Here is a 13,075-nt window from a genome sequence, read left to right on the forward strand (position 1 = left end):
TTTTTTCTCTCTCTACTATCCTTGAATTTTTAGTCTCCCAACACTTCATAACAACCCTTCAATTTGTTTTTCATTCGAATTTGGTTCTTGTTACTTCAATTGATATTTTTTTATTTGAATTAATTTATAGAATTGAGATTTATATTTAATCCCATCCTTCTTCAATTTTTTATTTGTCAAATTTGGTTCTTATTCTTTTGATTGTTATTTATTGTATTTGATATTATTTTTTAAATTTATTTTTTATTATGTTTTATTTGAATTAATTTATAGAATTGAGATTTATATTTAATCCCATCCTCCTTCAATTTTTTATTTGTCAAATTTGGTTCTTATTCTTTTGATTGTTATTTATTTTATTTGATATCATTTTTTAAATTGATTTTTTATTACGATTACATCCTCCTTTGTTTTTTTATTGCTATTTTTTTAACTTAGGAAATTTTTTTAAATTTTTGATTGTTATTTATTTTATTTGATATCATTTTTTAAATTGATTTTTTATTACGATTACATCCTCCTTTGTTTTTTTATTGCTATTTTTTTAACTTAGGAAATTTTTTTAAATTGATATTTTTTTCTAATTTCATTCTTAAATACTAAGTTGAGCTTTATATTGAATCCAGATCTAGAATTTAACAAGATGTGAATTTAAAAGATTAACTCAAGTGTAGAAAATTCACCTGAGTTTTTTTTCTTTCTTAAGCTCATGTTTTTTTAGCTCTATTTTTTAGCATTTAATTTAATTGAAGATTGATTCTTTTATTTTTTTTATTTTTTTATTTTATTTTTATAAGATTTTAAAAATAACTCAGGTTATCTAATGTTTTTTTATTTAACATTTTTCATTAAATTTAGATTTTTTTTAAAAAATCTGGTTTTGAGTTAAATTAAATCAATTTCTTAAATATAAGCATGATATGCTTACTTCTTGATTTTCTGTTTGGTTTGTTTTTAAAGTCGTTGCTTTAGCAACGTGTATATCCTTTTTCGGTGTCGTTATTTAGCATTTTGCATATTAAAACTGTCTCGGTAAGTTTTCTAGATGGTGGGCTAATGTCCACAATAGAGCGACAGTAAGTTTCTAAAAAGTTTTTTCTCAAGTATGATATTGACAAATTTTTTAATAGTTAATTATTAATAATTTTTTGTTTAATTATTAATTAACTAGGCTTATTAAATCCTGTTCGAGGAGCACAACACTCATCTAGGTTTAGTCAATTCAATTTTTTTAGGATTTTTAATTTAATGTTTTTTTTAAAAGTCAACCTTTAGTTAATTAGAATTAGACTATTTATTATATTTTAATGTTTTTTTTTAATTTAATGCTTTTTTTTAGAATTAGACTATTTATTATATTTTAAGTTAGGTTCTATAAAATTATTATGCTTTGTATAGCAGGTTTTATGAATTAATTATAATTAACATAAATTGAACCGTCATATCATCATTGTAATATATTTTTTAAAAAATATATTTTTTAATATATCAGTCTCAAAATTTTAGAAATACCTTTTCCAATACACATTAAATTTTTTAATTCCTAACTTTTTTATACTTAAAAAAAAAACTCCCAGTAAGAATACAGTGATTACTGTATTCAAATAAAAGTTCATTAGTAAAAGCAACGCCTTTACTCTCTTTGCCATCTGCCGCCATAGAAATACACGCTGACAGTACTAGAAGAAAAAACCCCTCCTGCTCTGCCTTGTGCCTGGTTGCTGACCTTCCATCCATCCCCTCAAAACGTAAGGAAAGCCTAAACCTAACAGCATCACAAACAGTATCGATGGCCGATTTCTATACTGTCTTCATAGACACCACTCTCGACACTCACCTCGCCTTCATTGTCTCCGCTTCCGACACTGTCTCCGACCTCAAGAGTATGTTTTCCCCCTTTTTAACAAAATATAATGTAACGATTACCAATCCTAACCACTCAATTAAAAGGATTATATCATAGAAAATTATATATTTTTTTTATTTACCATGCGCGACTGCTAGATTTATTTATCTTAATGGTTTTATATTCGGTTTGCCATGTTCTATGTTGTTCGACATGTTTATGATGTCTCTGTCAATCTGCAGAGAAAATACTTCATGAACACAAGCTCTGTTTTCCGACCAACGGGGACATTAAAATTCATGCCTTGAAGGTATTAACATTTTTTTTTCCTGTGTGTCTCTGTGTCATAATGCTGTTGATTAATGTTTGTTTCTTCAAATCTCCAGGTAAAACGTCGAGGGGTCTTTTACCATCTATCTGAATCCATGTTTGTAAAGAGTGCCTTTGATGGCACCGGTAAAAATTGGTTTGTTAGTGTTGATGCTTCTACTATAGAGGAGAATATTGACAACCTAGCAGCTCAGGTTGGTACCACAAACAATGGTTCAACTGACGAGGTTAACCTTCTCCCTAATAGCCATCCAAAAAGCTTGTCCAATGTTGTTGATTTATCCCTGCAGCTAGATGAGAGCAGTCGGCTTGCAAAACAGAAGGCTTCTGTTGCTGAACAGCTAGGTTTGGATTTTGCTGGAAACGAAGAATTAAATAATTCAAGCATAGTTGCATATAAAGGTGATTGTTACCGCAAGGTTATGTCATTGGCTGATGACAAAAATGGTTCAGATCCTCCTATATTGGAGAAATATGATGAACCTGGCAAGGAAAAGGAAGTACAAGCAACACCAACTGGAAGTGTGGGAGGGGGTTCTGGGGATGGGATTGGTGATATGCAAGGCAGTGCACCATCAGATGGAGCTCTCACAACAGGATCTGGTGCGAAGAAAAAGAATAAAAGGAAGAGGAAAAGTAAGGATATTACAGATGACCTTGCTGGAAAAGAAAAGGAGGCTTCAGTATGTCAGTCTGGTGAAAATGAATCACAACAAGAGAGTGCTGCGAATAAAAGGCGTAAAATTGAGGAGGAAAACAGGGGTGATGGATCTGTCAAGGAGAATGAAATTGTCCTTTCTGATTCTATTAAAGAGATATCCAAGCACCCTACAATCTCCCAGCACCATTTAGTAAACAATCAGAAAAATGCACACGCTGCTTTACACTGTTTATCTTCTGAAACTTTGGATGATCTCAGTTTGCCAGCAGCCTCTCAAGGCAGTGGGAAGGGGAAAAAGAAAAAGAAATCTGTAAATCCTGCTAATCTAGAAACTGCTGTTGTTCCTTCATCCACCGATGGAGAGACCATGGAAGTTAACCCCAAGGATTTTTGCAAAGAGCCCGATACAGTACCTGTTCCTGTCCAGGGAGTAACAATTTCTGAGTCTTGCGCTGTCTCTGTGAAGGAAAAACACACAGATCCTGTCCAAGAAGATGGGAGACCCTCTTCACAAGGTGAGTCTGTGGATTGTGCAAATTTATATGTTCTTGCTTATTTTAATGTTTATTTCCTGTTTCATCCATTGGGAAAAAATGTAGAGAGATGAAGAGACATTGCTGATATTCAAGGTGATCTTTTGTAGGGGTTGATATGAGTGACACAGAGACTACCAATGCAAAAAGTATACAGGATGCCCCTGAACTAGCTGCTGCATCCACTGCCAAAAAAAGAAGTCCAAAGAATACCATCCTTGACGATAGTCAGAAACCTGCAACTGATCAGGTTGGTGGTCTTGAAGAGGAAAGAGAGGCATTGCACCCCGGATCTATGCTACATGAGAAGTGCAAACCATCTGACATGAGATCTAAAGAAGCAGCTAATACTTCTGAATTGGTTGAAGCTGGTGAAACTGTATATCCTGGGACACATTCAAAGAAGAGAAAGAAATCTAAGAGGACAAGGGCTTTGTTGAGCACAACACTAACACTAGGTACCGAAAATGTTAAAAGCTCCACAACTGCTGACGCTGCTTCAATTGAGCCTCATAAAGACGTGAATGGTGATGATTCCAATTATAAAGGTAATCAAGAGGATAGCAATTTGGCAGAAAAGGAAATGGAAGAAGTATCAGAAATGGATAAAGATGTGGCTGTCACTTATCAATTGGCTGAGGCTAGTGAAGCTGTGAATCCTGGGACACCATCAAAGAAAAAAAAGAGGTCTAAAAGAACGAGGGATTTGTTAAGCAGAATACCAGGATCAGGTACAGAAAATGCAAATAGCTCTGCAGCTCCTGCCACTAGTTCAAACGACCACCATAAAGCTGCAAGTGGAGATGATTCCAAAGATAAAGTTAATCAAGAGGAAAGCAATTTGCATGCAAAGGAAGGGAAAGAAGTAGTGGAAATGGATAAAGTTGTTGTCGCTTCTGAATTGGTTGAGGCTAGTGAAACTGTGAATCCCGGGACACCATCAAAGAAAAGAAAGAAGTCCAAAAGGACAACAGATTTGTTAATCAGAACACCAGCATCAGGTACAGAACATGTTAATATCTCTGCAGCTGCTGACGCTGCTTCAACTGAGCCTCATGAAGCTGTGAATGGGAATGATTCCAATGATAAAGTTAATCAGGAGGAAATCAATCTGCTGGCAAAGGAAGAGAAAGAGGTATCGGAAGTGGATAAAGAAGTACTGGTCACTTCTGAATTAGTTGAGGCTAGCGAAGCTGTGAATTGTGGGACACCATCAAAGAAAAGAAAGAAGTCCAAACGGACAACAGATTTATTAATCAGAACACCAGAATCAGGTACAGAACATGTTAATATCTCTGCAGCTGCTGGCGCTGCTTCAACTGAGCCTCATGAAGCTGTGAATGGGAATGATTCCAATGATAAAGTTAATCAGGAGGAAATCAATCTGCTGGCAAAGGAAGAGAAAGAGGTATCGGAAGTGGATAAAGAAGTACTGGTCACTTCTGAATTAGTTGAGGCTAGCGAAGCTGTGAATTGTGGGACACCATCAAAGAAAAGAAAGAAGTCCAAACGGACAAGGGATTTATTAAACGGAACACCAACATCAGGTACAGAACCTAATAGTTCTGTGGCTGACACTTCTCCTACTGAGCCTCATAATTCAGTGAATGGGGATGATTCCAATGATAATGGAAATAAAGAGGAAAACAGTATGGCTGCAAAGAAAAGGAAAGTGGTGTTAGAAATGGATGTAGCAAGTACTTTTCGTCTAGCTACGGATACAGAAATTGATGATGTGATTGAGAATGTAGTCAAATCTGCTGTCAATGGTTGTCCATCTAAAATTGATCATTCTGACAAAGCTGGTCATGGTATGGAAGTTTCCTGTGGAAGCGATCAGATCAACTTCAACGAGTACTTTGTGCCTAACCAAGACCATAGCAAAACTGCTGATTCTGGTGAGGTGCTTGTTGACAAAGCAACAAAAGCAAAACAAGTTGGTGGTATGAATTCTAACAAGAAGAAAAAGAAGCTAGATGCACTTTCTCGTGTTCCATCATTTGATTTACATGGTTCATCAAGGTTAAATGTGAATGATGGAATTGGAGAAAAGCCTCCAGCTGGCGGGGTTAAAGTTTCACCATCTAGCAAGTCTGATAAGATCAGTTCCACTCCTGCAGAAGCTAGAAAATCTGGTGCTTTGGGGCTCGTTGTCACCAATACGTTTGCAAAGAACAACAAAGAACCCTCTGCTGTATCATATTCTAGCTTGGAAAGTTCTAGAAAAACAAGGGCTAGAGGGCATGGCTCAGATAAACAACACAATCAAACGAATGGTAGAGAAGTTTCCCCTGCTAATGTTGAGGGTGTTGTAAATAGTTCACAACGTAAAAAGAGCTTGATAGGAAAATCGGGCACAATATTCCAGGATGATAATTATGAGCATTCTGCAGAGGAGAGCACTGATAGTTCAGATTCCAGCACTAGAACTCCAGATAATTCATTGTCTTCTGACTACTCAGACGGAGAAAGCAATTCAGATTTTAACTCATCTCAAAATGGTAATCTACTAATCTTGCATGAGTTTTGTTGATTTATTGATTTGTTAGTGCCTATCATGGTCGATTGCATCATGAGCTTTTGGCTGGTAAGTTCTGTTACAGCAGCCATTCAGTTTAAAATTTAAACTAACAGACCCATGTTGGATAAGGACATTTGATGCAGAACAGCTTTGAGATTTCTGTCCTACTAGGGTTTTATGGTGGATTATGAATTTACTACCTTAACTTCGAGAAGAAAGGGTTTACGACTTTGTAAATTGAAATTGGAGATAGATTTAAGAGGCTTTGTTTGCTGAAACTTGAAAGTAGAACTGGTAGTCGTAGTAGGTTTTCCAGGAGTCGCTTCTAGGAAGAGAGAGCTAGGCATTACACCCAGGGATCTTATGAGTGGCACCTAAGATAGATTTCATCACATAATCACAAAGCATATAGCTGGAACATTTATTCAAAAACTCTGATTCTTTCTTGAATAATTACACACCTTTAAATAGATTATAGAGTTCTCCAAGTCCATCAAGGAGTTGATCATTTAGATTCTTTTGTAAGAAAATCCAACTTTTCCTAACCTAGGCCTACTTAGTTGAGGACTCATACGACACTAAACATAAAATAAAAGTCAAGAAATGCCCTTGTCTACGAAAAATCACACACAAAAATAAAATAATTCTGCTCCTCTCGTCTGAATTAACAACTGTTATTTTGGACAAAGGAACAACACTTGAGCATTTTGAAGCAGTGGAAAAATCTAAGAAAAATTTGGAAATAAGCAGTCCTTTACATGGACAGGGCAGGGTGAATGACATTATTGTTCTCTTTAAAGATGAATGAACGAGGCATATGAATTCTGAGGTGCCATTTCATAAATTTATGGGTGAATTACTAAAAAAACCCTAGGTTATCATGAAATTATAAACACCATCCAAAAGTTTGAAGATGTATTACAAACCCCCATTTGTACCTTAAATGCCCTGAATTACTCTTTTAAGAACATATAAATTTAAAAAAATTAACATGACAAGATTAAACCATGAACAGTAAAAATAATGAACATGATTAATTTTTTATTTTGTCAATTTTGGTTAGATTTTTTTTATATTCTTTATCTAATTGTTTCAAGTATTTAATTTAACTATTTTTGTTTTTGAAATAGTAAATAAGGTCATTTCAGGTATAAAAATAGCTTCTTGAACATAAATGGAGTTCTTCTCAAATCTTCCAACTTTTGGTCAGTTTTTGTAATTTATTAATTTCATGATATGTTGGGAGGTTTATTGTAATTCACCCAAAATTTATTTATCTTTCTTAGTCACTGAGGTTACCAAATTGACCCACCACTTTAAAAGGCGCTCCTGTTCATGTCTTTGAAAGCTGGTGGCCTCTGAGAGATTGTTTAATCATACTTGCCAATCTTCCTTGAGAGCTAAGATGAAAATTCAACATGAATTTAGTGATAAATTCTTGTGCTTCTAAACATGTATTCTCAAAAGTCATTCTGCAAATTCCACCTTTGTGGACCATCCTGTATTTTTGCTGCTCCCAGTGTATCTGTTTGGTTCTTCACTCGCTGCTGATTTCCTTTGTGTTAAAAGTTTATGCTAGTTAATAGATGTCTGATCTCCTCAAACACAGCATTGATGCACAGACATCTTTAAACTGATATCTGGAACTTGTCTTGTCATCCTCGTGAAATTTGCTGCAGGATATTATTGCTTGAAAAGCAAGGAAGGTGTTAGAAAGAACATCAAAAAACCACTGTAAGTAGAGAAAAGTAAAACAAATTCTATCCCTGGTTGTATCTAGCTGCATATTTCTGGTATCAATCATTTGTTCTGGTGCGTTTTCCTAACTTATGGAGCAAGGGCCTATGATGATATGCATATTTCTTTAAAGAAAACCTTCAAATTTTAAAACCCCGCGCACACTTTGCATTTTGCAACGAAGTTCAGTTCTATATTTATCTTTGTTTCCACATGCTCAGTATCTCTGAAGCTTTTTTTTTTCTTCTTGTAACAGTTCAGGCCTGACCTTGGAGAAAATCCTTAGAAGTTCAAGCAGATATAAAAAGGCCAAGCTAACAGCTTCCCAGTCGCAGCTCGAGGACACTGAAAATGAGGCTGTTGATTTTGTTCCAGACAGCCTAGCAAACCCTTGATCACCCTATTGTCTTCTTTTGTCTGTATTCCTACTGGGATTTTTGTTGTTTTCTATGACTTGGCCTGCGGGAACCTCAATTTTGTTCTGAATTTTTTCTCGTTCTCCTTTCGTTTTTGGTAAAAAAGCAAGGCATTGGGCCATGTAATCTGTCTGGTCTTGTTTTCTCTCCCTTATGGCTGTGGAAGGACATCGAAAGAAAAAATTGAGGTCTTGATGCTTTTTTTCATTGAAATCGGGGATTCCAACCTTGTCCTTCACGCTCATTGACTCGAATGGTTTCAACTTAAGATTCGAAGATTGATAGTCTGTTGGTTTCACCATTATTCCTTTCCTTTTCGCCAAAATCTTTTGCCAGGCGTCTTTCCTTGGATCTATTGACTGTTCAATGAACTACATTTAGAGGAATACAAGAAAAAAAAAAACAGATGCGGTCAATCTCTTAAAGACTGGATGAAGCTTTCAAAAAGCTAACTTCCCCTTGACTGGTGCCGGGGATTTACTTTGTCGTGCACTTGGCTAGCGGGTTTTTGGAGGGAGTTGAAGGACAAATTTGTGCGAGCAAGCATAGCAATAGACAAATTGAGTCTCTGGCAGGGGAATCATAAAGCAACCAATTAAGCATCATGCATGCATGCTCTCCCCATTTTTGCATGGCCCGGTACAAGATTCTGACTATTGGGCATATATATATATTTATAGATCTTCAGACAATATGCTAGTCGACGAGAGAGTGTATTATGGTGCGAGTCTCCTTTTGTCTGCTAAAGAGTAACCCCAAAAAGCTTTGTCCTGGATATCCCTAAGCATTTTCCTTGGTTCATGGGTATCCCTAGGCATTTTCCTTCGTTTCACTTGACCAAACCGTTTGTGATTTGGGTTCCTATGATAATAAAAATATTTTTTATTTAAAAATATATCAAAATGATAACATACTAACTATTAATATGTTATTGACAAGCCTTGAATAGGATTAAAAAAAATCATTGGAAATTCCGAGAACATATTTGATGGGCATGATGATAAATAACACGTACGATGTCAAGTTCAACTAATCCAAACCCATAGGTAAAAAATAATGGAGCCAGTTAAGTGGGTCATGCATGAATATACAGGAACAACGATAAAAATAAATTAACAGGCAGGATTCTAGAAAAATAACAAAAAAAGATGGGCCAGCTGAAATTAAAACTTGTATAAAGAAATTAAGAAATAATGATTGATAATAATTCATTCAAAGAAGACAAATCGGGGAGGTAGGTAGGGGATCATCGGGATCCTCGGATCATCTCCTGATCTTGTTTTTCGTTCTTCCTAAACACCACTTCTGTATCCAACCCAAACCCATCAACTTTCCGGACATGAACAACCTTAGAATTCGTAAACAAATTCACCAACGGTTTAACACTGTACAAATCATTAGCCGAGTACTTATCGGCCCTTCTAGAAAGCGCCACGTGTAAGACACATATCCCGCCAGGCTTCAGCGTCCGTTCGATCTCTCCAACGAACTTGTCCGGAAACAGAGCGTGATCGAACACGTTTGAGAACTCAAAGTCAAATGTCCCATCATCGAACGGCTGGCGATGGAAATCACCCTCTACAACGAGGGGTGGATACGGCACCAGGTCCATACCAACGGAGTCCGATACGCCGATGCGTCGTAAGGCCTCGACCTCTTGCCCTACACGGGCACCGATACACAAGGCCTTGGATTCGTTGAAGAGAAGGTTTTCTTGTTTCAAAACTTGGAAGAAGTCAGCAAAGACTTGGATTTTGCGGTCCCAATCACGGGTTGTCCATATTTTTCTCAGTTTTGGATTGAGGGTCTTGTTTAGCTGACGTTGTATGTAGGTTTTGTACGTGGTGTACCCGGGTCGGATCTTGAGGTCAGAGTAGGGGTTTCCGGGTGGTGTGTAGGTGTTGGTTTTGAAGCAGAAGAAGAAGAAAAGGAGGGGGAGGATGAGGGAGATAACCAAGTATACGAGCATGGGTGGCTTTGGTTTCATGTTCTGCATGTGTTCTCTTGTTAGCTCTGTATTCTCTCTAAAAAAGAAAACCCCTCCGTACACCTTTCTTTAATTCCTTCGCGTCTGCATGAAATAAGGAGGGAGGGAAACAAGAAGGATGGAAGCCGGAAAGGAGAGAGAAATAAAAAGAAGGGTTTCTCTACCTTTTCCGGTGTTGTGTTTTTATACTTATTCTGGCTTGCTAGGGATATTGATGGCGAAGGAGGAGAGACAAATGGTGGGTTAGTGCGCATGCACGCACGCTCGCTTCAAAGTGGTGGCTGATTATCTGCTGCCATTTTTATGTGCAATGATAACGATTATTTATCGGTTATGGGGGAGTTGTTATCATCATATATCTTGCTAGGGAATTAACGGGACGATGCTTAAAGTATATATATATATATATATTTTTCTTAATTTAAACGGGTTGTTATCATCATATATCTTGCTAGGGAATTAAGTATATATATATATATATATATATATATATATATATATTGCTTAATTTGAACGGCTTCTAGCCAAGTGCTAAATCCATCGCCGTCCAGGATCTCGATTAGTTAATCTAAACAATGTTGATTTTTTATGGAATATTGATCATCGTTTACTTAATCCATATAATTACTTACAAATTAAAAACCCCATATATATATATATATATATTAATTGCTTACACTATTTTTATAGAATATTGTTTTGTGAATTCACTTTTCACAAAGATCTAATACATTAAATAAGTGGATTAAGAATATTATCATAAATATCTAATGGTTGATTTATTTATTTCTTAATGACGATCACAAAAAACACTCTTCATCTTCATCAAGTGATCAAGTTGGTATAAAATTAAGCCATGCTATGAGGAATCATCTCAAGATCTCATCATTTTTTTATGGACTTACCGTGAGCACCAAACCTCAATATGTATTATTTCCACACTTCAACATTAAAAAAAATATCTCCCAACTTGTATAAAGAAAGTATACATGCACATATATCTCCAAAACGACGAGCACTACAATAGTGTTTATCTAGTTTAATGTTATCTGTCCTTACTCTCTTCTTCTTCTTTTTCAAACTTTATCTTTACCTTTTTATACACATTTATTTATTTACATAAGTTTTCTGCAATTTAAAAATTTTAAACATCTGATAGTGTTTAAGAAAAATGAAAAAAAATAACACTTAATTCACCCAATTATTAACAAAAAAAATTATATTTTAATTATTTTAGCTTGCGATTTCCCGAAAAAATCCTACAAATCCCAAGTTTATTATAGTACATGATGTGACAAGTATCTCCTTTTAAAATATATTTAAAAATAAAAAGCATTATAAAGCTATTTAAAAAAAGTTATGTCAATTTTTCAAATTCATGACCTGAATTATTATATCCGAAATATCTAATTAGAAAAATAATAAAGTTTAATTCTCAATCAATTAAATATTGAAAGATGAAATTTAAAAAAATTAATTATACAATTTTTTTAAATAGTAATTAGAAGAATAAGGATCAAAATCAAAATACAAAATAAATTTTATATTTAATTCAATGGTAAAATTAAAAAAATAATTTAGTAAAAGCATATTTTTTTTAAAAAAAAGAGCGATGATAAAAATTAACATATAAAATAAAAACAATGATGTAATTAAAGGGTGAAATTAAAAAGAATAATAAAATTTTACAAAAAAACCAAGAAAAAAATAAAAATCAAAACAATGATGATTAAATTAAAAAATACAATATCATTAATTTGAATTGAATGATGAAATTAAAAACGACTAAAACTTCTATAAAAAGATCAAGAAAAAAACTAGAGACTCAAAGAATGAGGACCACATTAGAGAATATAATATTTGATAAATTTAGATTGAATGATAAAATTAAAAACAAATAAAACATCCATAAAAGGGCAAAATCTAAAATTAAAAATCAAAAGAATAAAAATTGAAGTTGAAATATCAACAACCAAGAGGGCCAAACTATAATTTTTGAAGGAGGAGTGAGAGAAAAAAGAAAAAAAAACATTTACTAACGCTACACTAAATCATCACCGATGACACACACTATACTAATATGAAGAGGACACAATGACACTTCTAATGACACAATGAAAAGGTGTTTTTGGATGAGGAGAGATGTCGCACACCCCACATGAAACATACAGACACCTCTTACATGTTTCGAAATGCGTCCATCCCTGTTTTAGTTAAATACAGAATTTTTCCTAAGCTAATTGTATAATTATAAAAAACAATTATTGTGATAAATTGAAAATTCCCTTTGATTTTTTACTTTAAATGTATTTTTGTTGTTTCATTATGTATTTTAATTATTTATTATTTTTTATATTTAGATAAGTATCAAATTGCCCCTCAGCTTAAATTATAATAAAAAAAAACCATTGTAGAAATACAAAAAAAAAAAAAACCCTTAATGTCATGTTTAAATTTTTTGCTTCAAAGAGTATTCTAGTCATTTTATAATACAATTAAGATAGAAAAATATTTATTTTTCTGTGTTTTATTTGAAAATGACAAACAAACTATATAAAAAAATATCAATACTCTTAGAAACTAATGTTAAGTTTTTTTTAATGGAATAACAAAAAAAGTCATTATACTATTTCAGTAAACAATATTTATGAATGTGCATCTACAATGATTTTTGAAGTCCCAATTAGCTCTTTTTAATTAAAGTATAACACTTTTTTTTTATTAGAGTGTAAGAACTTCTTGATTAATAATAATAATTTATTGATTTTGTTATATTGATTTCCCCCTATTTTTAAGGTTTTATGATAAAAAAAAAGTATATTTAAAGTTTGGATGATATCTTTTATATTTTTATATTAAAAGATAATTAAAAATTGATTTTTTTTTAGCTGAATTCATTTTCATCAATTTAATTTTATACTAAAAAAATACACATTAGACTAACGAATCCACATTCGACAAATCCTATATTATATGTAATTAGCTATTAATAAATATTTGATTGACCCTAGAATAGAGAATGAGGAGGGGGGGGGGGGGGGGGC

The 13,075-nt window shown here is 33.8% G+C and overlaps 2 protein-coding genes across 4 annotated transcripts in view; one reads left to right on the top strand and one right to left on the bottom strand.

The window, feature by feature from the left end:
- The first annotated feature begins 1,625 nt into the window (after nucleotides 1-1,625).
- Nucleotides 1,626-8,340, top strand: LOC105138056 (uncharacterized). 3 transcript variants are annotated; one of them, XM_011044046.1, is made up of 7 exons: nucleotides 1,626-1,883; nucleotides 2,089-2,156; nucleotides 2,233-2,370; nucleotides 2,467-3,352; nucleotides 3,481-5,871; nucleotides 7,571-7,625; nucleotides 7,885-8,340. In XM_011044046.1, the coding sequence occupies exons 1-7, from the start codon at nucleotides 1,790-1,792 to the stop codon at nucleotides 8,021-8,023; spliced, it is 3,771 nt and encodes a 1,256-aa protein (XP_011042348.1). In that variant the 5' UTR covers nucleotides 1,626-1,789; the 3' UTR covers nucleotides 8,024-8,340. The 3 variants fall into 3 exon arrangements, with proteins under 3 accessions (XP_011042348.1, XP_011042347.1, XP_011042349.1); XM_011044045.1 differs by having other exon boundaries at nucleotides 2,233-3,352; XM_011044047.1 differs by lacking the exon at nucleotides 7,571-7,625 and having other exon boundaries at nucleotides 2,233-3,352; nucleotides 7,885-7,983.
- An 855-nt stretch (nucleotides 8,341-9,195) lies between these two features.
- The window catches only part of LOC105138059 (S-adenosyl-L-methionine-dependent methyltransferases superfamily protein), a 12,478-nt gene continuing 8,598 nt past the window's right edge, over nucleotides 9,196-13,075 (bottom strand). Inside the window, exon 3 of the mRNA XM_011044051.1 lies at nucleotides 9,196-10,063. Coding sequence (XP_011042353.1) covers nucleotides 9,291-10,040 — 750 coding nt within the window. The 5' untranslated portion in view covers nucleotides 10,041-10,063 and the 3' untranslated portion in view covers nucleotides 9,196-9,290. The remainder of the gene's footprint in view (nucleotides 10,064-13,075) is intronic.

The sequence above is a fragment of the Populus euphratica genome, unplaced genomic scaffold, assembly GCF_000495115.2.
Source record: "Populus euphratica unplaced genomic scaffold, PopEup_1.0 scaffold317.1, whole genome shotgun sequence".
In the NCBI taxonomy this organism is placed as follows: Eukaryota; Viridiplantae; Streptophyta; class Magnoliopsida; order Malpighiales; family Salicaceae; genus Populus; species Populus euphratica.

Excerpts from the sequence above, each read along its gene's own strand:
- LOC105138056 (XM_011044045.1), top strand. The coding sequence starts at position 1,790 with ATGGCCGATTTCTATACTGTCTTCATAGACACCACTCTCGACACTCAC. Across the intron at positions 1,884-2,088 it reads CACTGTCTCCGACCTCAAGA|AGAAAATACTTCATGAACAC; the intron begins GTATGTTTTCCC and ends GTCAATCTGCAG. Across the intron at positions 2,157-2,232 it reads TTAAAATTCATGCCTTGAAG|GTAAAACGTCGAGGGGTCTT; the intron begins GTATTAACATTT and ends TCAAATCTCCAG.